The sequence below is a fragment of the Ciconia boyciana genome, chromosome 13 (assembly GCF_034638445.1).
Source record: "Ciconia boyciana chromosome 13, ASM3463844v1, whole genome shotgun sequence".
Lineage (NCBI taxonomy): Eukaryota > Metazoa > Chordata > Aves > Ciconiiformes > Ciconiidae > Ciconia > Ciconia boyciana.
Window position 1 is genome coordinate 15159557 of NC_132946.1, and position 26833 is coordinate 15186389.

The 26833-nt window shown below is 38.3% G+C and overlaps 1 protein-coding gene across 9 annotated transcripts in view; it reads right to left on the reverse strand.

Annotated features, from left to right (window-relative positions):
* The window catches only part of RBFOX1 (RNA binding fox-1 homolog 1), a 292969-nt gene that overhangs the window by 139464 nt on the left and 126672 nt on the right, over window positions 1-26833 (reverse strand). For 8 of the 9 annotated variants that reach the window (XM_072877915.1, XM_072877924.1, XM_072877921.1 and 5 more), the window contains one exon: window positions 5129-5371. In XM_072877915.1, coding sequence (XP_072734016.1) covers window positions 5129-5371 — 243 coding nt within the window. Of the gene's footprint in view, window positions 1-5128; window positions 5372-9348; window positions 9382-26833 lie in introns of those variants that run through there. The other variant, XM_072877922.1, reaches the window with a different exon arrangement.

Below are 26833 nucleotides of genomic sequence, written 5' to 3' on the forward strand. Positions count from 1 at the left end.
GCTCAAGGGCAGCCTTGGCCGCAGTGACCATGAAATGGTGCAGTTCAAGATCCTTAGGGCAGCGAGGAGGGCGCACAGCAAGCTCACTACCCTGGACTTCAGGAGAGAAGACTTTGGCCTCTTCAGGGATCTGCTTGGTACAGTACCATGGGATGAAGCCCTGGAGGGAAGAGGGGCCCAAGCAAGCTGGTCAATATTCAAGGATCACCTCCTCCAAGCTCAGGAGTGATGCATCCCAAACAAAGAGGAAGTCAGGCAAAAACGCCAGGAGGCCTGCGTGGATGAACAACGAGCTCCTGGGCAAACTCAAACACAAAAAGGATGCCTACAGAGGGTGGAAGCAAGGACAGGTAGCCTGGGAGGAATACAGAGAAATTGTCCGAGCAGACAGGGATGAGGTTAAGAAAGCTAAAGCCCTGACAGAATTACACATCTGGCCAGGGATGTCAAGGGCAACAAGAAAAGCTTCTATAGGTACGTCAGTGATAAAAGGAAGACTAGGGAAAATGTGGACCCTCTCCGGAAGTAAATGGGAGACCTGGTTACCTGGGATATGGAGAAAGCTGAGGTACTCAACGACTTTTTTGCCTCAGTCTTCATCGGCAAGTGCTGGAACCACACCGCCCAAGTTGCAGAAGGCAAAGGCAGAGACTGGGAGAATGAAGAACTGCCCACTGCAGGAGAAGATCAGGTTCGAGACCGTCTAAGGAACCTGAAGGTGCACAAGTCCATGGGGCCTGATGAGATGCATCCGCAGGTCCTGAGGGAACTGGCGGATGAAGTTGCTAAGCCACTATCCATCATATTTGAGAAGCTGTGGCAGTCTGGTGAAGTTCCCACTGACTGGAAAAGGGGAAACATAACCCCCATTTTTAAAAAGGGAAAAAAGGGAGACCTGGGGAACTACAGGCCGGTCAGTCTCACCTCTGTGCCTGGCAAGATCATGGAGCAGACCCTCCTGGAAACTATGCTAAGGCACATGGAAAATAAGGAGGTGATTGGTGACAGCCAACAGGGCTTCACTAAGGGCAAACCATGACTGACAAATTTGGTCGCCTTCTACAACGGGGTTACAGCGTTGGTGGATAAGGGAAGAGCAACTGACGTCATCTACTTGGACTTGTGCAAAGCATTTGACACTGTCCCGCACGACACCCTTGTCTCTGAATTGGAGAGACATGGATTTGACAGAGGGACCACTCAGTGGATAGGGAATTGGCTGGGTGGGCACACTCAAAGAGTTGCGATCAACAGCTCCATGTCCAAGTGGAGACCAGAGACGAGTGGCATTCCTCAGGGGTCGGTATTGGGACTGGCACTGTTTAACATCTTTGTTGGCCACATGGACAGCGGGATTGAGTGCACCCTCAGCAAGTTTGCCAACACCACCAAGCTGTGTGGTGTGGTCAACACGCTGGAGGGAAGGAACGCCATCCAGAGGGACCTTGACAGGCTTGAGAGGTGGGTCTGTGCGAATCTCATGAAGTTCAACAAGGTCAAGTGCAAGGTCCTGCACATGGGTCAGGGCAATCCCAAGCACAAATACAGGCTGGGCGGAGAATGGATTGAGAGCAGCCCTGAGGAGAAGGACTTGGGGGTGTTGGTTGATGAGAGGCTCAACATGACCCGGCAATGTGCACTTGCAGCCCAGAAAGCCAACTGTATCCTGGGCTGCATCAAAAGAAATGTGACCAGCAGGTCGAGGGAGGTGATTCTCCCCCCTCTACTCCACTCTTGTGAGACCCCACCTGGAGTACTGCCTTCAGCTCTGGGGCCCCCAGCATAAGAAGGACATGGACCTGTTGGAGTGAGTCCAGAGGAGGGCCGCGAAGATGATGAGAGGGCTGGAGCACCTCTCCTATGAAGACAGGCTGAGAGAGTTGGGGTTGTTCAGCCTGGAGAAGAGAAGGCTCCGGGGAGTCCTTATAGCAGCCTTCCAGTACCTGAAGGCGCCTACAAGAAAGCTGGAGAGGGACTTTTTACAAGGGCACGTAGTGATAGGACAAGGGGTAATGGCTTTAAACTGAAAGAGGGTGGTAGATTTAGATTAGATATAAGGAAGAAATTCTTCACTGTGAGAGTGGTGAGGCACTGGAACAGGTTGCCCAGAGAAGTTGTGGATGCCCCAGTCCTGGAAGTGTTCGAGGCCAAGTTGGATGGGGCTTTGAGCAACCTGGTCTAGTGGAAGGTGTCCCTGCCCTTGGCAGGGGGGGTTGGAACTAGATGATCTTTAAGGTCCCTTCCAACCCAAAATATTCTATGATTCTATGATTCTTTAAGACTGGAAACCAACTATTCAGAGAGCTAGCAGGAACTGGAAAGAAGCATAATTGTTTTCCTTCAACAATAAAGACCACATGGAGTTACAATGTTGACACAGTGCTATTGAAACTCTATTTCATAGTAAAAACATGTATTATTAAACCTACAGAGAGAGGTACACAGCTGGACCCTCATAATATCACAAAGCCCATGTCAAATCTGCCAAATGTGCATATACCTATTTATAATGTCTCTTCAATGTCTTAAGTGCAATGCTAATGAGACACAGCATAACAGATTCTAGATCTAGGGACCCATAATTAAATTGTGCAAACAATATTTGACTGTAAATTTGTAAAACTAACCGGTGAGTAATATGTTAAATGTCAAGGCTACTTTGAACAATGTAGATCCATAGATACGCACTTCTTGTAAACTTCTATTTTCAATGCATTTTTCTCCAGGGAGGGATAGTATCCACAACTTTCAATATAACATTGCAATTTAGATTTTCTTTTTTTTTTTAAAAAAAAAAAAAAAAGCCAAAACAAAACTTTCTCAAAAATACCCTAAAGTCAAAAGTAAGGAAATCTAATTCTTTATAAACAGCATGGGAGCTACTTCAAAAAGTTATGTGCATTCCTCTGTAAGAAACAGGAAGGCAAGAAAAGGATCCATAATAAAAAGAGCAAGTAACTATACTATATTCCCCAAACACAGAAGGTTAGTGGAACTGAAGTGTTATTCTGCAGGGAATGGAAGTTCACTCCAAGTGGAAGCAGAAGGGAGAAAGTGTATGACAGGTAAAACACAAGTTGGATATTAGGAAGGCAAAGGAAATAAGAGTAGATAGCAAAGGATCCAAAAACAAATAACAATAAAGCCTATTAGTATATCAGAAGCAGGAAACTGTCTAGGGAGTCACTGGATTTCCTAGAGCTGGGATTGAATAGAGCACTTGAAGAAGATAAGGGTATTGCAGACAATCCAAATTATTTCTTTTCATCAGCCTTTGCCATGGAAGATGTTGGAAAAACGCATACCTGACTTTTCTGATAAAGAGACTAACACTTCTTCAAACTGAAAAATCAAAAAGGGGTGAGGAAACACAATAAATTGAAAGCAATGAATGATGAGGGATGAGCTCCTGTCCCACGCGCATCAACAGGTGTTTTACCATTGATTTTAGCACGGACGGCCTTTTACGTCAGAACTGAATGGCAAACAGACCAACAGTTTCAAAATACGAAAAGGCTGAGCTGGGCATCACAGTGGACTGTTCAGTGTGCAGCAGTGGTCAAAAGAGCAAGCAAAATAGTAGAATATAAAAGAATGAGACAGGGACAGTAGGAAAGACTATACATTTAGTCAATATCCAATCTCTTCTGGAATATCTATTCAGCTTAGGGTTCCTGCTCTAAACTAATGACAGTGGCATATGACAAGAGTTTGACAACAATTAAAAATGACTATGGAAGAAAATTTTAAAAGCTGGAAAGAACCAGGAAGTTAACTTAGCAAAGAGATGAATAAGAGGGGACACTGTAGAGCTGCAAAGAATACTATGAGATATAGATAAAAAGGATGCTCTTCAACTTAAACTTTCTCACACTACTAGAGCAAAGGGCCAATCAGGGCAATAAAAAGTCACCAAGTCAAAAATAAAAGGACTGAAACATTTTACTGCATAAACCACAAAACTGTGTAATTAATTCACAAGGACATCTCCATGATAATAGCAAGGAATATCCTTTTGCGCTTTTGCTATTGCTATTGCTTTTCTTGCTTTTTCATACCCATATAAAGAAATTAGTGACATGGCAATAAACATGAATCTTCAGAACAACTCTTTTAAGGGAACATGCTTTCCCTTTCCTCTTGCCCTAATGCATGAAACTCTTCAGGTTGGATATATGCCAGGGGAGGAACGGGAGGTAAGAGGAGGTATGGAGCATGGTTGCGGCAAGGATGAGGACAGCTAGTAGAGATGTTTCAAGCGCATGCTCAAATTGCAGTGTGCTGTCTGTTCTCTGCTAGATTCTACACATGTAATGCAGGTGGTTGATGGCTCAGAAATCTGCCAGCTGTTGGCACTGGATATATTGGGTCCCAATCTAGAATTAAGACAGAAGCACTAAACTACCAGTGTGTGAAATTTGTGACTTAAATTACAAGGTAGGGCCATCCAAAGAGTCTCTTGCATAATTCATGACACTTCAGAACTTCATATATAAATCAAATAGAAGGAAAAAGTCTATCATTTCTGCTCTGTTGAGCACAGATCCACACACAACTTTGGTAATGGCTGCACAAACAAGCTCTCTAGAAAACACAGTATTACAGACATGCTCTTCACAATACTCATTCACGCGGTTCTGCAAGTAATTTCAATACGGTATCATTCAATGAACACTTCTATGAAAAACTACTCAGAAGTGTCAAAAATACAGAGATCATTAAAAATAACAAAATGAGTCTGGTTTGTTTTGGTTTGGTTTGGTTTTTTTTCCCCAAATGAATGCTTACACACACTCTTTTGCAATGTTTTTCCATATTGGACTTAGTCAAACTTTATTATATGATTCATGAGCTTGCCATTAATCATTTTGTCTGTCTAACACTGTAGAAAAGGAAACTAGAGATTCTACAAAGCTCCCACACTTACTAAGAGGCTCCAAAAGCAGCGAAATTATATTCTGCAAGTTCAATGACAAACTCTGACAGACTTTCAACCTTGAAATGGTGAGTAATCCTAACAGAAATGAAGTGCAAAACTATTAAGTGTAACATAAGAATAAATGTTATCCATAAATACACATGTAACTGGAAACATACTGCTTTAGGAATAGCTGAAACCTTGACTTACTGTGGCTGTGCCGGAGACAGTTTGTGCATTTGTCTCAGCTGCGCTCTGTTCAGAGTGTGTCTGAGCAGGAGGGTACATGTTTAACGTGTGCTCTGGAACAGTGGTTTGGCCTGTGTAGTCTGGAGCTGGATGAGGATGTGGGGCTGTGTATTCTGCAGGGATACCATTCTGAGGTGGAGCAAACTGGGCTGAGGCATAAGGCTGTGCCATTGTGTCAGGAGGTGCTGTAGCTTCCTGATTACCCTGTAAAAATCGAAGGAGAAAAAAGGAAGAAGAAATGTGGAGTGAGATAAAATAAGCAAAGATCCTGCACACGTAACACAGAAAGTGATGATAGCGTTCTGCTAAGCTTGTTGGCCTGAAAAGGGCACAATGGTTGTTTCTTGAGGAGAAAATTTCTTATCTGAATTAAATCCATTTTGCTAACCCTATTACATCTTATTGTAATTAGACAAACAAACCTGCTATTCTCTGGATAATCGTAGACTATTCTTTAACTGGGAAAGGTCAGTGAAGTCTACCTGAACTAATGCCCCAACTCAGACAGTGAAGAGGGACAAAGCTCAGTTTATTCCAAAGGCTACTGAGCGCAACTGCCAATACAGAGCTCTGATAAGGTTAGCCCATGGTCCGTGGTCCATTCTGACTTACCATTTGCAGAACGCAATATATGCAACCCACACACAGAGCAGGACTTGGGTGTGTACGGTTAACATAACCATATACTGAAAATATTTATATGAAATGCTCTATGAGATATTCGGAAATACTTTGAGGTACACTGTATTGAGCAACTGCATGCGCAAATGCAAAAAAATCATGAGATCCAATAAAAATATTAGACATTTGAATCTAAAAATGCATCAGTCCACAATCTTAAGATAACATAAAAGAAAAATTCTATGTTGTACGCTGTCAAAAGAAATAGATTTAAGAACTTTAAAGGCTTTACATTTGAAGAAAATAGTATTTCATTTCCATATTACAATAAGCCTATACAATTAAAAACAAATGCCCTCATCTCTTTATAGATAGATCCACCTTTGTGTTTGATATAATAAAGGATAGTCGAGCATGTTAATTTAGCAGAGACTTCTGACTAAATGCTCTGCTCATACCAAATAGTAATAATTCTAGGGGAGGAAATGTACAGAACAATCTTTCAGAACCTATATAAAAGATATCCAAAACATGATGCTGCAGATGACACAGCATTAGAGGCCATTAATACAGGGACTATCCCAAATGCAGATGAGCTGATTTACAAGATAAAATTATCCCTTTAAATATCAAGTAATGTAAAAATGAATATTTGAGTAAAATTTTAATTAGTTTTTGAAATACTCTGTCATTTTCCCACCAAAGCAGTACAAGTACCTGCTCAGGACTATTGTAGGGATTTGGCTTATTTGTACTCATCAGTCCTTGATTGCCTAATTTCAAAATAGGCTGGATGAATAAAGGACATTCTTTTGCACTTCGTACTTAGGGACATTTCCAGCCAATTTCAACTAATTCAAGACATCAGTTCTCTTACCTGAACTGGTCCTAAACTCAGGAGCTTTTAAGAATTTGCAAAATCACAGCACAGGAATAAGCCTTGGTACATGGCAGGCTAAGAAGGGAAAATTAAATTTTCCTTTGTAAAACGCATTCAGTGTGTCCTAAAAAATTAAAACTTTATATCAGCAATCAAACCCTCCCTAGTTTTAATCCCATCTTTGCTACTATTTTAGTGTATAGCCTTGAGCAAGTAGTTTACATTGCTTCATTCAACCATCTTTAAAATGAAAATAGTGACATTTACCTGCTTCGCAGGGTTAAGCCAGTAAGTTCCATTTGCATACATCTACAATCATTCCAAGGTTATTGCTGCGCTGAAACTTGCCTGTTTAAATTTCAGGGGAGGTTAAAAACTCTTCTAAATGTATACTTATACCCTGTTACATTCGAACGGCAAGGTTCCTTTCTTATTTCTTTCATCTAATATTTTCACTATTTAAAAAAACCCAGATGAAGTAAAAACCAGCAATGACTGGATTATACCAGAGACATTTATTAAATGTTAAAGAAGTATTTTTAAAATTTGTGGGGGAGGCAGGGGACCATAAAATTTTTAATCAACTGTTTCAGAAAGGACTTCAGCAAGTGGCAAGAATGAACAACAGCAAATGGAACTTCTGCCTATATAAGCATTTTCACTGGGCTGCCTTTGAAACACAGTAGCTGGTTACTGCTGGTCCTTAAGCTATTCCTTCATGTCAGATGCTAAACATGGCATTAGAGTCAGCAGCTGTTAAAAAAGAACAATAATGGCAACAAAGGGACCAAGGGCTAATGTCCAGGTGCATTTGATCTAAAGGGTTTTATACTACCTTGAGTCCTAAGCCAGATGTTGCTGAGACCCCCACTGTTTCTCATTAACATTGACAGCAGTTCCATGAGACCCTAATTGATATTCAAAGCATTCACACTTAGTGCTAATTACAGCTAATATTTAATTAAGAGGGTTGAATCTTTATATTATTTTTACCAGAAATTCCAAACGATTCACTTTTTAGATTTATCATAAAATGGCAAACTGCTTTGGCAATTCCAGCACCTTCACATCGCTGAGACTCTGCTACCTCTTTCATTAGACTTGTTAAGCTGAGGTCTGTATCACTTGTTTAGAACTGAGACCCCATTAGTAAGTAAAAAAGGAAGGGTCAGGGGTTTGTTTTCTTAAAATCAGTGTCTAGTGTAGCCTTTCCTAGCCTTTAAAATTAGTGTGAATTTATGATTCACAATTAATTCAACAGACACAGTATTACAATGTAGTATAAAAGCATGTATGTATAAACATGTTCTTTACTACTTATATGGGTATCAAGCCAATAGCTTATTGTTTAGAATATGAATTTAATCAAGAACAATGCAGTGTCAACTAACACACATTTGTATATACAAGCGGCTGATGGAAACCCCAGACTATACAAAAGTCAGATATATTTGAATTGATTTTAAATAACCAGAAAGTCTTTAAATATAATCACCTAAAATGTCCCTTTATGGTGCCCTTTAAAATACAGTGACCTAAAATGAATAAGGGAAATAATAGATCTAATGCATTAAGTTGAAAATATGAAATGGCCCTCAAAGCAACAGGAAATATTGATCCCAAATTAGCCTATGTACTCAGGTATTAGAGTAATCTGAAAACTGCAGATGACAGTACACAGACATCGCTTAATACAACCTAGGCATGAGAGGCTAAACAGAAGTTGTCCCTTCAGACTCAGTTCCAAGTATCTTTAAGACTAAATGACCCCTTAATGCTCACTTTGTGCATGGTTTTTAATAAAGTAGTTGTTGGCAACAGAAAGAAGAACAAAGGATGGCAGACAGTCAGGCTCTGCTAAATGTTCTGGCCTGAGTTTTAATGAAAACCACATTTCAACTGAAAAATATGCTTTACGTGGCAGTGTATAAAATCTAATTTATTGCCTTCTGGTTAAATGTTGAACTTTAAAGAACAAAGAAGGAAAGCATTCCGGTGATGCAGGTAAGTGAATTCGCTCCTATTCCATATATATTACTCTACTTGAAGAAAAGCTTAGAATTTAAAATGCTGCTAGTATCTCAGATCTCAACATGCCTTTTCAGCATCTTCTGCTCTGAAAGGATTTCATAATTAAGAAATGCATGAAAAGTGTCAAAACATAATAAAGCAAGCTTGTTATGTTTGTACACAAAAGACAGAGCACAGAAAACATTACTTATGCAGTGTTCCTTTTTAAAAACACATTTGCAGCATAAAAATGTATTCAATGAAAACCTTTCTGCTTGCCTGCATTTTAAAGTCTAACTAACGGTTTATTGTTTGTTTTACTCTATTTTCTGTTTGGTGCATTTTGTTTCTTTGGCAAGAGATATTTCACATTTAGAGAAAGCCTCTCATACTGTAGTTAAATGAGCCAAACTCCATCATATCCTTAGGGCACGGAAACAAAGAAGAAAAATGCAACATTACTCTGTAAACCTGCTGGTTATAAGAACGGCTCAGTTAGATATATCAAGCACAGCAGAGATACATAATCACCGCCGTAGTTTGCTCTCCTTCAGACTTAAGCAACAAAACATGTATTAGAAGTCTTGCATGCAGTGGTGCAGCTGGTTATAAGAAATGCCCTGGCTTGACTAAAATCAAGAGTTTCAAGTGAAAATAAAAGTGAAAATACCTGCTGTACCATCCTGCTCCCTTTATTCTCCATAAACTTAGCAGCTGCTCTAGTCCCAGGCCATACAGCATCTGCCCAAAGCAAGCATCAATTATGGATGAGGGCGTGTGAGCAACGTAATGCGTGCATGAGTGTGGATGATAGGGGTGTTGAAGGAGGGGGAGCTAATGCAAGGCTTCCTGACCTCCCTCTCAACATCTGACTGCTCCCAAAACCTAATCCAGATGGGACTCTTTCAGTTTGCTGGGCCTCGCCCCATCAATCACAGCAGGCCACTCCTCTGTCTCCTGCTACTAGTTATAGAGTGCACCACTGAGCAGATGATTACACACAGAAGAAGAAAAAACACAGCTTGACTACATTAATAGCTGTTTAAAAAACATTAGAAATGTTACTATGTAAGTTGCCAGAAGCTGAACACTTTTGTTTTAAAATTAAGACAGCTGTATTCAAAGTTACAAAACCCCCTGAACTTCCAGTGCTTTGGCTTTTTGATAGCTACGACGTACAGCAATGTGTGTATTTCTATGTGATTAATTCGTCCTACATGTGGTAGAGTTAATACCAATAAGATTTCTATTTTAAAATTGCTGAACTCCACAAGTAAACCATCAATATTGAAGTAGCCTGTTTTAGATTAAATGTACTTTATCCTTCCATACAAATGAAATATTGTTTCCTTTTTTTGTTTCATTTCATGACATCCCTCTTGCTTAGCAGGGGAAATATTTCAGAAATGCTTCCAAGGTTTAGTTCCATGAGGCACTTTAAGCAACTTAATGCTTCACTATTAAAGGAACTTTCCTAGATGTTCTGGAGGTAGTTTTAAAATTATTAAACTTTAATTAAATCATGTAATAAAGAAAAAAACCAACCTAAGAAGATGTAGACAACCCCAAAGAATACACGTTTATTGCCACTCTGTCGCAGACTGCCTACAGACATGAGAATTCAGAAACAGGGCAGACATATAGCATGGGAATTATTATTACAAATGTTCAAATTCTAAGGGGTGGGCAGAACAGCAGATAAACACCCATCAATTCATCATTAAACTTATATTCCAGCCGAAGTATATTTGATTTCTTTAAAGTGGCAGTGTAATTCTTCCAGAGTTGTTGCTGGCACTCCCCAGTTAATGATAATAAAAGCAGCCACTTCAAATTTTTCAGAAGGAATCAGACATCCAACCACACTGGACTGATAATCACAACTGACTGACTCTGTGAGCTTTCTCTGTTGTATCTTAATTATCTGACCAGGCCACTTGACTCAGATCATTTGCCTCTGCAATCATACAAAGTGAATTCTCCAGCCACCTCTCTTTTTTGGAAGGTTCAGTACAGAGCCAAATTCAGATTTCATTTAAAAAACAATCTCGTTCCAAAAGAAGGGTATCCTCAAAAGTAAGAAAGATAATGCAAAATAATTTTTTTGCAGAGAGCATAGGGGAAAAGGTAATCGTACATAAGCAAAAGAGAATTTCGTGACTACCTTAGCAAGAAAGTACCATCTCTTTACTCCCATTAGAGAGAAACATTTACTTTTGGTCCTCTTCACATATAACACACTGTATTCCAGTAAAAGTCCATGCTCTTGCTACTGCTACATATACATTTGAAAGCAAAATGTTCACTTTGTGTCAGTGCCTGAAGTATGGAACAGACTAAAAATGAAACATCACAACACCCTGCAAAGCAGGAAGGTTATATGCATTTACTTACATTTAACAGAAGGCGGCAAACAACTTACCAAAAACTAAGTCCTGGTCTGAATTCCTGCCTGCATTCAGGACCACATAGCATTATGGATGTATAGATGCATACGAAGAAAACATTCCCTCTGACACCTTCATTCTTTCTAATTGTCACTGCTGAAACTTTCTGCTACTTTTGTGACGCTGTGATTTATTACACTAGCTTTCCTTGTCCTACATGACAATTCTTTCTCCTGCTATTTCCGATGGCCCAAATGGACATGACTCTGTCACACTGATTTGTTTTGCTTCCACATTACCACGTAAATCTTTCTTCCTTTTTAACATAAGTTTCCAGCCTGTCCCTCACTTTCTCCAGCTCTGAGTCTTGGGTATTTTACACAGGTCTTTTCAACTGCAGCTCAACCTTCTATTCCATCAACCAATATCTTCCTTTTTTAAACACATGGGAAGATTTTTACATCACATTTTGAAAACACGAGTCTCCAAAATTGCCTGAAGACCCATATAGCAAGAGAATCTGGAGTATTCAGCAGGTGTATCTACAATGCATTTTCACAATGAGAATTGATTCTTAAAACATTTCAAAAGAAACATCTAAAAGGAGCTTGTCCTTTCCCACAAGTCAATATAGGAAAGTAGACCTAATCTTATTTTACACCTTTACTGGAGCATATTGAAGAAGATGATGCAGCATCCTTGTATCCAAACAGAAGGGGGGGGGTGGGGGGGAGCAAAGAAAGAAGGATTGGATTGTCAACATACAAAGTGCACGAAAAGCTGCCTGGAGTGCTGGCCTTTAAAGAGAGTAGCAGTCAACATTCAGAAGTCAACTGTGAGTCAGCTATGAGTGCCATCCCTTGGGCATCCAGCCCAGGTCCAAAACTGTTGAACATATTCATAAAAGACTTGTATGAAGTGTCAGAATGCAAGTGCACACATGACAGCAAATAGGAGGAGCAGTTATAGGGGTCTTGATAAGCTAGAGGAATGGGCTGACAAGAACCTGATCAAAGTCCTGCTCTTGGGACAGAATAACCCCATGCATTGGTACAGGCTGTGGACTGACTGGCAAGGGAGCAGCTCTGCAGAAAAGGATCTGTGAGCGTCCTGGTGTAAGGTAATACCTTATAACTTACTGTTGAAAGTTAAGTACGAATCAGCAGTCTGCCTTTGAGGCAATAAAGGCTGACTGCATAGGGGGCTGCATGAGCAAGAGGATAGCCAGCGGGTGGAGGAAAGAGATCATTCCTCCCTTCACAGCACTTGTGAGACAGCATCCGGAACACTGTGTCCAGTCTGGAGCCCCCCAGGACAGGAGATACATTTGCAAACTGGAGAGTCCAGTGGTGGGTTGCTAAGACAGCTGGAGGGCTAGAGCACATGACACGAGGAGAGACTGAGGGAGCTGGTTTAGCATAGCCTGCAGAAGAGAGGGTTAACAGCCAACTTAATTGCATCTTCTCCAACTTAATGGATGGTTACAGAGACAGAACCAGACCTTTCTCAGAGGTACAGAGTGAAAGAACAAGAAGCAACAGTCAAAAGTTGCAGGAAGCTAAATTCTGGTTGGCTATGAAGAATAAAATAATGAATATGAGGGAAGTTAAGCACAGGAACATGCTGCTCAGAGAGGCTGTTGCATCTTGGAGGCTTTCCACACAAGCCCCTGAGCAACCTGATCAGTGTAGTTACCCCTGATTTAAAAAGGATGTTGGGATTAGATGGCCTCTGAAGTTCCCTTCCAACCTAAATTATTCTATGATTCCATGTGGCTCCAACAGTAGCAGAATAGCTTCAAAATGGATTTTATACTTTTATCCTATTTGATTACTTTCCTCACAAAGGATTTACTGACAAGGAAGAGACTAACTACAACTTCTAGTCTGCTTTCTCTCCTCAAGAAACAATATCTCAATTCTTTGAGATGGATTTGGAATGCTTTTTTAGAAAAATATATTTACATTTGTTTAATCCACAGCCAGAGCAGTATGAAAGTGGAAACCACTGTAGTGCATGCAAAACAAGAATGGTTTCACAAACAATGCAAATTAATGTTGTGAACTATGACATCTTAATTTTCTGCCAAATGGCACCATTTTCATCATATGTAGAGGAACGCTGCCTCGACAACTACATCTCCATAGAAAGGAGTATTTTTCTCTGCCTTCTGCATCACCTCTAAAACAATAACTACTACAGGCATGTAAGCTTTCTAATTTTATCTGCAATTTTTCTGCTGAAATGAAATTTTATTCTATTTCATATATTAATTTATTGAAAATCACTGCCACCTCCTAAAGCTGAATTGTAGTAAAGTTAATATATCCATTTTCTTATTTTGCAGTATCTAAGAAAGTGGTTGAAAAAGCCAATATTTATTTTTTTTTTTACTGCAATACTGATTGAAGATATGGGATTTTTAAAACTGGATCAGTTCCCAAATCAGTTCACAAGCAATTATGACAAGAGAAGTGAGAGGTTAATGCACTGAAGAAACAATCAATGGGAGTTGGAGAAAGAGGACAAAGCAGCAGACATATATGAGGCTATATTGACATAAAAGATTTTGTCCTGAGAAACCATTTCTTAATAATCATAAGTCTTCAATTTGCAAGAAAGAAGGCAACATAGACCAAGTGGTAAATTACAGACCTTAACAGGCAACTGTAAAAACATCAATCTGTTCTTACAATCTAGCTAACACAGATCTCAGAGCTACCACAACTGATGTTATGCGTGAGAGGAAAGAAACAGGCACTGCAACCATGTTAGCCTGCAGGTCTGCAAAGCAAGAACCATTGGGCCTTCTTCTATAACTACAGACAAAAATATTATTCATAGCTCAAGCAGTGGAAGCAGCAGAGATGTGTTGGCAAGACTATTTTACTAGGATGCATTAGCACTTCTGAGAAGCCAGATATACTAGCCCAGGTGACAAACCATGCTTATGTAGCAAGACTATGTCTGGTCTTGACACAGCCCTGCATCATGCTTCATAAGACTTTCTTCTAGACTCCACTGAGACTATTCCTACCTTGTAACCTACACACAAGCATAACTATTTCCAGAATTTGAGTAAAAAACTTCTCTAAATGCCACCTTATTGGTCAAGGATTGAACACTGCAAAAGATTGAACACTGCAGAAGGGAACTGAACAGCAATCAAATCCAGTTGCAGGTGGATGGTTTTCAACAGTTAGATAATTTCTAGAAATCTGAGAAATTCTTGTAACATAGCTAAAATAATTCATTTAAGATTTGTTGCAAGTAGAATTCAACATCTCAATTGCAATTACTCCAAAAAAACCCCTAACTGAATTCCTCAAGAGACTGGGATTGGACACAGTTGTGTTTTTCAAAAGTGTCTAAATCGGGTAACTTAATTTAGCTGAGGTTAATAGTTACACAAAGTTATTCCCAATTTACAGATGCTGCCTCATCCAGACTTTATTAAATGTACCACTTTTTCAATTGGTTTCATAATGGACATACCACAAAGTATAAGAATGTATTTACCAGCTTTGTTAGCCACAGTAAGCGGTGAACCTACAGTCACGTGCAGAGACAACATGTTTGAAGGCCATTTGCTCTGGAGAAACCATACCACAGTTTCATGTGTACCTAATTAGTTATTTTTCATATACAAATTATTTTATATTTAAAAAAAAATACTAGGCAGAATGAGTGATGTGTGTCACAAGTATTACACACAGAGAACCAAGAAAACAGAACTGTAAACAGGCACAGTGTTTTCACTGTTCAACCTAGCAGACTTTTGTCTGCTTCACAAAAGCACCCTGAACTTACTGCATCAAAACGCAGCTTGCCTTAGCTATTCAGATTTGTAGTAAAACAAGGCTACAGGGACAGAGCAATGTTACACAAGAATACTGAAGGGCAGCAGCAGTTATTTGAGTGCAAACTGGCATGCCATCCCTTTGAACTGAACACTTTGAATGACCTTTTTTAACCAGGGACACAATCTTTCACTGATGAGCTGTGATTTAGCCTCAGAAAAGAAAGGAGACATTTCTCTTCATAATCCCTCATGCTGAATCATTTTCTAAGGCAGTACCACAATAACCACAGTTCACCCATTATATGTGAAACAGGTCCAAGTTTCAATATCACAAATGGGAGGATCATTACTTGACTCTACTGAAATAAAACAAGGAACACAGTCAGCTAGTAAGTGAAATGAGAATGTAATGCCATAAGTTTTCTTAAGCAGCAAAGCTGACTGAAGATCATACCTCCTTAGCTATTGGTTTGCAAACATCAAAGTATACAGGCCTGCTTTATAAGCCAGTTCACTTGAACTAGTGAGGTTAAGCAATAATGATTACTGTAAAACTGTCCCAAATGAACCAGTGGGAGTTGTTTTGTTTTGTTTTACTTTGTTTAAACCAGGTAAATTTAAGAGTTTGATTTATGTGGTAAGCTCCATAAAGACAGTGGCATGACTGAGTCTGGGAATTTGGAGGAAGACCAGGAAGCTAAGCAGCAGAGTTAGAAAATTAGGCTTCAGGAAAAGAGATTTCAGCTTACCCAGGGAATTGTTAGGAATCCTAGAGGTTCACCTGTGAGAGAAAACTGTCCAAGGTAGCTGCCTGACTGGTTGAGCCATCGATTAAAAAGAACTTCAGCATGTAGGAACAAACCATCCATTAAGAAGGAAGATACTTAGCAGAAGGCCCACATGGCTAAGCAGAAAGTTTCTCAATGAAGAAAGACACAAAAAGGGAGCATACAAGCAATGGAAACAAGGCTTGGCAACAAAAGAGGAGCATAAAATATTGCTCAGGTACTTGAGGGCAAAAATCTGGAAGGTTTTTTTGTCCAGCCTAGCTGGAACTAAGACTAGTGAAGACATTAAGGGTGACAGGAAAGGGTTCTACATACCAAGTCTGCCTGTTGCAAAAGAAAGTTCAAGGAAAATGTTGATGCAGGGAGGACACAGTCTTGTGATGAGAAAGTCATCATAATATAATGAAGTACGTCATGTCCTTTTTCTTTTAAGTAAAGTCTGATCTGAAATCATTGCATCCAAACCATGGACAGCATGGGTAGTGAAGCAGACGGACAATGAACAATGGAGATGCAACAGGTTAGGAACTACTTAGTGAAGCTGGATGTATTTTTACATATTTGAAGCCTTAAGGTATTCAACAGAAGGTGCAGAAGGAGTAGATCACCATGATCATCGGCCGATGCCTATTAAACTATGAAAAATTATACTGATAGGGGAAGTCCAAGATGACTCAAAAAGCTAACATTACTCCTGTCTTTTAAAAAGGCAAGGAGGACAATTCAAGGAACTACTGACCATTGAGTCTCATCTCAGGCTTTGGAAAGATCATGGAGCACATCCTTTTGGAATCCATTTCCAATCACACGAAGGAGACTTAGGTAATTTGAAATGGTCAACATGGATTTTTCAGGGGAAAACGGTGCTTGATCAACCTGGTTGTCTTCAAAAAAGAAAAATAACTGGCTACATGGACAAAGTTAAAGCACCAGATACAATCTACCTTGACTTCAATAAAGCTTATAAAGCCCTTCTAAGGAAGGAAGGGCTGGCCTGTCAGACGGGTTGAAAATTGGCTGGACTGTCAGGCTTTAAGATCAATGGCTTAATGTCTGGCTCATGACCAGTAGTAAGTTGAATACCTTAGGGTCAATACTAGGTCTCACATTGCTCAACAACTTGGAGAATGACAAAGAGTACATCCTCAGCAAATTTGCAGATAACTCTAAACTATGGAGCCTCAATCCAGGGACACCTTGATAAACCTGAGGACTGAAGAATCAGAATCTTTACATAGTTCAATATGGAAAAGTGCAAAGTTCTGCACCATGGGCATCATGGAATAACGGTTTGAGGGAGTGAAGTTCATTGCACATTCACTGAACCCCTTTCAGTTTTAGTCTGTATATAATAAAGCTATTAAAACACAGAAATGTAATCTACATTAAATACTAAGTGCCTTGTTATTTGCCCTTAGAAGCAGATTATTCATAGACTATAAATCTTTTAAATTGCAAATGAAATTCTATGATTTCCTTTTTTCCCCCCATAAAAAACCCCTTCATCTGTGTATTGTTCATGGAGATCCCATGCAATAATGTCAAAATATATGTAGAAATTGCATATATTCTGCATTTTACCTGTAACTTTTCAGCAGGCAGAATTTTTGGTTTTATATGTCTGACCTCAATATTTAGAACAAATTTGGCAGGATATTTATGAATTCAATATATCCACAAATCATACTTATCAGTTCCAAGAGACAAGAATTGTGATCTTCAAGCCCATAAACTTTTGATTAAATGAAGTTATTTCAACAGAGCTGAATATAGTTTTATAGGTAAGAAATTCATCATTCTGCAGTTTCTCTTCTTTAAATTTTCAGAAAAAATAAAATACAAAGAATCTAGAAATTAACTGTTTTACCACTGCTTTCAGACAATGCCCATTTCCCATCTCTGTTTAATTTTAAAATTTCCACCATTTTGTTATTTAAGATGGAACATAGATGACCTGAGCTGCAATGACCACACAGCAATGTGGCCATAACACAGCAATGCCATCTTGTTTAATACTAGTTAAAGCAGCATTCATTTTTTGGCACTGAAGTGAAATGATGGAACATGATCTCCAAGGTTATTTGCTTCTAAGATTAAAATGACTATCAAAATATCATTGGGCACAAGGAACAGACAGACTGACTTCCTGCCTCAGCTACACTTTTCTATGCTTGTCTATCACTGAGATGATTTGTGTACTTCAGTTAACGTTAATGTCAAGATGCTGTTATAGCATTAACAAGTGACTGTTTACTCCAACAATGTTTGCCATGAGCAAACTAAGCCACAATACTGAAGAAAGGTAAAGCTCTTCTCACCGGTGAGATAAAAATGGCAATAAGATTTGCCTATGCAATGCAAAATATATTTCTAAACACTGCTGAATGTCACAACTGGCTGAAAACAAACAAAAATCTCTTAATAGAGTGCTACAATGAATCTGCAGTTACAAAGAAAATTAACAAAATCCTTTAATGGTTTCTATAGCATTGGAAAGACTTTGACTATACTGATTGATAAGTTTTACTTTGTTAAAACTCTAAAAAGCTTCTGTTACTATGGAAGGAATGGCCAATTTGTCTTTGTATTTTAATCTCCCTATCTGTAGGACAGGGACAAAAACTGCTTTCAAATCTGCAGAACTATATTGCTTCTCCTTGCACATCTTCTCTAGAGATTTATTTTTTTTACTAGCCCTTCTTCACAAGACTGAACGTATAGCTATGATAGTAAATCTTGCTATAAAGCTGGCCTCTGCCATATGCCATAGGTGTTTAACCCTGGTAAGCTTAAAAACCATTGCTTTGAACAACACGTTATTTTAAAATAATATAGATTGCGGGACTGGGTACAAATTATCTTTCTCAGTTTACAGTTTTATTTTGTGCCTCTGTGTGTAAGGGAGGGCTGGTGGAAGGAAAGGTATTTTCAAAACTGAAACAGCATTGAGAAAAACTTTGGCATATTTACCAGAAGCATACGGCTAATTTACAGCAACCACATCCAACAGCATTTGTGTTTATACAGTGTGGCAGCATGTATAACAGCCACAGCATATGAACTCCAGAATTAGTGAAAATAAGCATCTACATAGACTATTTTGGGACAGAAGAGTTATAGCCTGAAAACTGCTTTTAATCCACATGAAGTGAATGGGCTGCCTTTTATACTAGAACACTAGATTAAACAAGATATCGAAAAATACTGAGACAGTTCACTATTTGCTGAGTGTGTACCTAGCAAGATGGAGAATACAGCAAATGTGTTAGTATTCTAGCTGCAAAAGAAATTCAGATTAGATATTGCTACACAGAAATTGATAGCTAGTAGGTATTCAATCAGAAAAGTGTTTTTTCTTTTAAATATTACAATCACATGGTATAGTACATCACTTGTGTCAAGTTAAATTTAATCGTATCAGCATACTTAAAGGAAAAAAACCTGAATACCTACTCATATACCCATGCCAAGAGGGATTATATGAGACTTTATGAAGCCTTTTCCTTTTATTTAATATTCTGATATCTGTATAGAACAATTTTGATATGTATTATACCCTCAAACTAATCTATTCCATTGTCTTTTTAATGCACAGCCAGTATGCCTGAACTCATACAGTATAATGTGTACTGTCAATTACTTATGTTCTTCTGAAGTCTGCCTGTGTAAAAGGAAAGACATTTTCCTTGAAGCAGCAATAGGTATAATGAATGTTGCTAGTTTTCTTGAGACTAAAGCAACATCATCTGCTTTCTACTAGTTAAGAGCACATTTAAAAAGGAACAATAATTTATGAGCTCACTAATACCTACTGATTTTTGTCAGAATTAGTAGAATCAGGTATGTGAAGGACTGTGCTTCAGAAAAGGTGTTTGAGCAATGCAACACAGAAACTTGATAGGCTTTTACTGAAATGTGCTTTTTCTACGTATGTTTAATGGCTTATCTGAATAACAATGAAAAATGATCACTATTTAGTCCATCAGAAATAAACCACTTTTCCGCTGCCAGAGACTAAATACAACAACAAAAATGTAGAAACATGAATTTTATTCTGGGAAAGTAACTGAAACTGTTAAGTGGCACATATGTCAAGCCTGCACTTTGGCAGACTCAATCCACCTCAGGAGACATGAAGACTGTATGAATAGAACTTAGGCTCCAAAACAGGGACCTAAAAGGCAGAAGTCTACCTCTACAAATGTAGTGAGTTTATTTTGCCAAGCCTTTTAGTGAATTCCTCCTCTCTTCCCATTCAGATCCTGATTTAATTTTCCCTGTCTTTTACACCTCTCTCTGCCTCCCTCAGTCTTCTTCATATCCTCCTTCTTTACTACCTCCTCAGCATCCTCTTTCTACACCTACTTGCAAAAATCTGATTCTCCCATTTAATATTTATTGCAACAATTGAGAGTACAGTAGATGCAAAATGCTATCTGATTGACATGGTACCACAGTAACTATGCATAAGTATGAACACGAAAAGCAACAGATGACCTTCATATATACACCTTAACTTTCATGCAAAATATCTTACTTAATTGTGAACTATTCTGAGCAGAAATCTGAGGCTACAGGACTAGTACAATCTAGAGAATTTTTTCTCCTGCTCCCATTTACTCTAGATACCATCGTAGCCAATTGATCCAGGATTTGGAGGATGAAAAGATATTTTGGAACTTTTACACGACTATGCCACTTCCCTTTTGTTTGTCTTGATGAAGTGCTAAAAATATTAACGACCTCTTATAAACAAACACAAAGGGTTCACTGCTCGTCAATTGACTTCATGTAGTGACAAAAAGGTTCAATGTTTAAAATGGATTCTTAAATTATACAACTATTAATATTTCCACTGCCTACAGTTCTAAAGAATAGTAGAAGAAAAAAAAACCAACAACCAACCAAAAAACCAAAGCAGTGAGATAATTTAAATTAACAAAAGCTGAAAAAGTAGATTCAAATCCTCCAGTAAAGAGGCTTGCAGTGACTAATAGCATCAATTAAGAAAGGCAATGCACACCAAATTCAATTTCAGTGCCATGCACGCACACATATGTTCATGGTATCAAACTCAGAACCAAATTCAATGAGGAGTTATGAAGCATAGTAAATTGATCTGAAAATGTTGTTTGCTAATAAGGATTATAAAATAAATTTTTCAAATTATTATTTTAACTTCATTTTAGTAACACAGATTGAACACCAGTTAAATAACCTGAACTCAAGATCTCTCACACACCTCAGAAGCAAATTACGATATAAAATATTTTCAATTAAACAGAGAATATGACATTAATTCAAACAATATAAGCAGTGCACATTGTAAAAATCTCTATTGCCCTATGCAGAAGAGTGAGAGTGAGGGTGAAGATACCCTGAACTTAAATCCTGATTTCTGTATGTCTTGGGCTTTAACAGTTTCATACATACTTCCATTTCTTACATACACAAACCAGAAATTTAAAACCATAGTTTACTACTAGAATTTGTTGGCTAACATCATATGTTCTGTGAATCTGGAAAAGCAACATCATTGCACCATTTCATTTAAAATAGTAAATAAAAATAAATAAATTAGCAAGCTATTACAAACCCTGCACTGACCCGCATAGCCCAGCTAAATGGTGGTTCCCATTGCCGTAGGTGAAAAGAGGGTTTTTTAAGAGTTACACAAAGCAAAAAGACAAATAGATTAAAACTAAAAGCAGAGCATCTAACAGTCTGTGCAGAATCTCAGTAAAGTAAGCTTTCCCTTAAGCAAACAACTGCAAACAACTCTGTGTTAATACTGTAACTTGCAGGTCCTCAAATTCTCTTATTTGTCTGCAAGTGTTTAAAATAATCTCTGTCCTTTTTTCAGAGAATAATCTCAGTCAAGTTTTATTTAGAAATCACCTGAGGTTCGTCTACAAATAACACTGAGTTTTGAAATACAAATTACTTCAGAATTAAAAAAGAAAAATTAATACAGCCCTAACAAAACCCTCTACAACTGCATTTGCCAGGTATGTACTGTTAAATAGTCAGCTCCATGTTAACTGCAATCTAGGAAAAAACCCACAGAATTCATATGAAAACTAGCTTTTACATATGCTTTCAGGAGCACAAAAAAATATCTGCCATTAAAAATAATCAGAAGTGGGTGAAGATATTCATGAGTATATATATTGCCATTTTGTACTTCCAGTCTACTCAATCCTGTTAACAGAGTTAACTGTCATCAAAATAGATTTCTGAAAACCAGTAGAAGAAGAGATACCAACACTCATAAATAATTTTCTTGAACTAATCTCTTTTTTCAGGTAAGAAACTTCTACTTCCCAGGAAACCTTATTGTGCAGGATCATCTCTGACAAACAGAACTGCCTCTTCTCTACAGAAATTGCAACATTTCCTCAGTGATCATAGAAGCAAAAGGGGAATTTTAGATGACTTCAATAAATTAACCAGATAAATACAGACACCTGGAGCCTGGTCTCCAACAAAGAAGTCCTTTCCCCTGAACAACAGTTCACTAAGATCGGAAGTTCAGTAGAATCCAAACTTTTTATATTCAAATATAATCCAAACTTTTTTCACGTTGCTCTAAATGACAAGGCATTGAAAGTATTTGGAAGTAATAGGGCAATTTGTGCAGATTCTTTGCACAAGGTTGCATTTCATTTTTAAGAGACAACTATGTTCCATGAAGGTACTCTGCTGAACTTACTTTTTTGTTTCACATATCAGTGCTTTTGCTTTGCAGAAATTGTTACAGCTTTTTAACTCTAAGCCACTGAATTGAGCAAGAACAGTGAAGTAGAAGCATAGTTACGGTGCAGTAAGTCTGACCTAGTTACTGAGATACTATGCTAGATTAGATTTTGGGATGAGCACTGTTTTTATGAATATACTGCATTTTGCCGTCAGATGATCAGCAAGGAAATGACAATGCCTAACGTCACCATCTGCAAGCTCAGAGGAAATTTGGGAGCTCCTTACATGCATCTGCACTATCAGCTGGTTTGGCTTTATGGACCCCAAAAATGGGTCAGTATATGCAACCCAGTTCTCCACTGAATCAGATGAAGCCTGGGCACATAATACATTTTTGCTGTCTCAACTGGAGGACTGTAAGCCTCCAGCTAGAGAGCTTCTTAAAGCATGACAGTCATTTCTGCAATGATGTGTCTGGGTACTCCTTCTGTTTAACAGTGGGCCTCTGGAAAAATGAGCAAGGTAAGGAACAATGATTCTGGAATATCCCTTCACCAGTAATCAGGAAAATATGCAATAACTATTCTTTTTGCAAGAACCATTCATTGTGTCAATTTATTTTCAAATGCAAGCTAAGACAACTAGATTTGGAAAAAGTCTACACTTGTGAATGCAGAAAAACGAATACCCTTGCTAGCTTGAAAATACACATTCACTCACATGAGGAGAAAGACTGCAAAAGAATAAATACTTGACCTGAGAGATTAGCAGTGATTGGAAAATGGAAATCTGCCTAAAGTCTCAACAGAAGGGATGGTAACCCTTTAGGTTATACAAGTACAGATACAAGATTGTTTGTTATTTTACATAGATTTAAAATATTTCTTCCCTTCTGTTTAGGTTAAATAACATACTTTGATCTAAATACCAAAAAGACTGTCAGAGCATTTTATTCACTAAAGAGACAGGAGAGAAATGGCAAGCAGAAAGTAGCAGCTAGGCTAATTCTATCCCTGAAGTGACAGAGGCGCAACAGCTAGGCCAGCCAAGAGGGTACAGACAACATTTTAAAGATTTGCACATCTGTGCTACATTGGATTAACCAATTTAAACGGTAAGAAATTAGTTTTAAATTGTGTTTTAGGCAACATATATCAGCTGTGAAAAATAAAAATGTATCTGGCTATGGAAGTTAAGAGTGTTCAACTACACTCTTCATGCTATGGTCTCTAGCCCAACCTCCTGCTCAGAGCTGGGTTAGTTATGTGATCAGACCCACTGGCTCAGGGCTGGATCCAGACATTTTTTGAAAACCGCCAAGGATGGAGACTGTGAACACTCTCCAGGCAACCTGTTCCAATGCTAAACTGTCCTCATGGGGAAAGTTTTTCCTCATATCTAGTTGGAACCTCTCTTGTTCCAATTTATGTGTGTTGCCTTTTATCCTCCCACTGTGCACCTCTGTGAAGAGACTAGCTCCATCTTCTTGATAACCTCCTTGTAGGCATTGAAAGGCTGCTATTAGGTCATACTGGAGCCTTCTCTTCTCCAGGCTGAACAAGTACGGTTCCCTCATCCTCTTACCACACGGCATTTGCTCCAGCACATAAGCATCTTGGAGGCCCTCTGCTGAACCTACTTCAGTTGATCAACGTCTTTCATGTATTGGAGGGCCCCAAATTGGGCCAAATACCTTAGATGCGATTTAACAAGTACCAGGTAAAGGGAGATAATCACTTCCCTCAATTTACTGGCTATGCTCCTGTTTATACAGCCCATGATACTGTTGGCTTCCTCTGTTGCCAGAGCAAATATACTATACTAACATGACTACACTAATCCAGTAGAAATTCACTGTTGGAAATGCTTATATTACACACTGACATGGAGATCTATTCAGATGTCAGCACGTCAGAACTGCTTACAGGAAAGCCAATTTTGAGGGGCAAAGTGGTGATCACTCTATATCCTTCTGTGCAAGCTGAGTGCCAGCATAAGAAGCTTGGATAGTTCCACTATGAACCTCTTGGTTCCAAACAAGAAACAGCTCTGCCATTACAGAAGTTTCAAGTTGGAGTCAGAATTTCAGTAACAAGGAATTCTAGTAACAAGGAAAGTATCTATTTTTTAAGAAAGTCCTGACCAATTTATTTTGCCTCTAAGAATCAAGGAAAGCTCTATAGCCTTTCCTCATAGCATCCAGTACCCAGCACGATCGTTTTAACACAGTAACTGAAATAAACAGAAGACGGAAAGGGTAGGACAGACAGTGGGTGACAGAATGCATATTTTCAAGGTAAAAGTAGATAAAGATATTATAAGCACTAGCATTTACATGGGGAGTCACATCACCCACCATAAACCAGTTATTTAATAGGTTGCTTAAGAGCTAAGAGAGCTCTTCACCCTACCTCTACCCCATTTAACACATTAGTTTGTACTAATGGTGAGCTCTCATCCAGAAATACACAGCACCTCTGCCTGTGGGTATTACCACATGATGCAAATGAAGTTGTAAAGAGAAATCAACTCATCAATCACAATCACAAGGGGACACTGAGCAATGCAAAAGAATTAGCATTTCAGCCCTGCTCAGGTCTTTCCTATCACCACTCTACTTTAATTAAATACCACCTCAAGTGCTTTATTACCATTAGAAATCTCAGTGTTGAAGGCTAGCATTCTGGTATCTAAGTACTGAAGCTAATTAGAAATGAGAAAAAGAAAAATGTTCATTAAAAATTGCGGGATTCCCCTAACAGAAATGATCTACACCTTGGAAAAAAGATTTGCCTTTCTGTGGATTTAGAATAACATGTTAAATAGCTTTCATTAAGCTGAAACCTTTTACTTTGAACCACACGCCTGCCATTGTCTTTCATAAGTAAAGCTAGATTTAGCTGTATCTACCAAACCATTGTTAGAATTTAAAAGATTCTTGGCTTATGGTTAGCTGATAAGAGCCTTAATTCCTCTTCTTCTAACATTTGATACACTAATTTAAATTTTTTCAGACTTGGCACACTCAGGGGCTTTTTGTCTTACTTCCCCGGATATACATAAGCTAGTCATTACTATTCATGAATGCGATGAAAGAAAACATTAAACAGTCAAAGAAATATAAATCTTAGATTCTAACACAGAGAGTGCAACAGCAGGATTAAAAACAAAACAAAACAAAAACCTGAAGCAAATACAAAGACATTTGCAATCTAAAGCAATACAATATAGCTGAAAAGCAGTTTTCTCTTCCACTTGACTGCCAAGTGACCTGACTCAGGATTTTATGGCTTTCCCAGGAACAAGCTGATGATATCAGTAACATCCAACACTTAGCGTGAAATTGCAGTGTCATGAGCAAAAGTGAGGAGCAGACAGAACTTCTGATTCAAGTGATAAAGTAACTGTTTTCCTAATTTTTAGCCATGTTCAAACGGAAATACAAATTTGTGTTCTAGTCAGTACATTTTTTCGATAAATTTACCTTTATACAGAAGACCTGAATAAGGCCTATACATTGCTGACATCCCACACAGCTAACTAGGGTGAGGCTTTCTTGTTCAATTTTGTGTATGAGACTTGTTTTTAAATGTCTGCGTTAGGTGATTTCCCAATGCAAATAATACCGCAAATATTAACAATAAAAAAGACCTATAGTTTTTTAAATATAACATATATTGTTATTTGAATAATGTCCAAAACATACTACTACTGATAGTATATGAACTAGTAAAGGATAAACTTAAATTCAGCCTAAATTTATTTTTTTATGTATGAGTTAAATGCCTAATACTAATGAAAATACTATTACTTTTCATTCCAAAGGAAACAGATGGCTTTAAATAGTTACTTATTTCAACATATGGAAACCAATCACTGAACTATGAAGAATCAAACAGCAAACTCTCAGTCATTTTTAATTCATTTTGACTAATAAGGACAAAATAGAAGAAGAATACAGCACTTAAATAGAAGAATCCAGCTTCTAATACGACTGCTTTGGTTTAAATTGTAATGGAACAAGGAAGGTTTTAAAAATATTTGTTTGGGCTACGATATTAGATTTTATTCATAGCAAGGATTTAGTTTTTGTTATTAAATGTAAAATTTTTTTAGAAAATAACGATTTGTGATGCATGTAGATTTTTACATTTGTCTACTGCCGCAAATCCCCAAAGATTATAAAGTCCCATGTAAACAGTTCTCTCGTCATGAACATGCATATAGGAGCTCCTGGAGCTTCCTCTAAAACAAAGCTGCTCTTGAACCAGAACACAAAAGACATTCACAAATGGATAGGATCAATTGACAAAAGTTTTTGTCAGAAGACAGCAAAAGAATAGACTGTGCAGGTAGCACTGAGGGTCTGAAAGAGCTACACTGGTCGTTTCTGGGATTGGCCAACACAGCAGAGCTCGCTTTTCTAATCTGGCAAAGCAAATCAAAACTGTATTAAACTGCAAATTAAAGAACAATCAA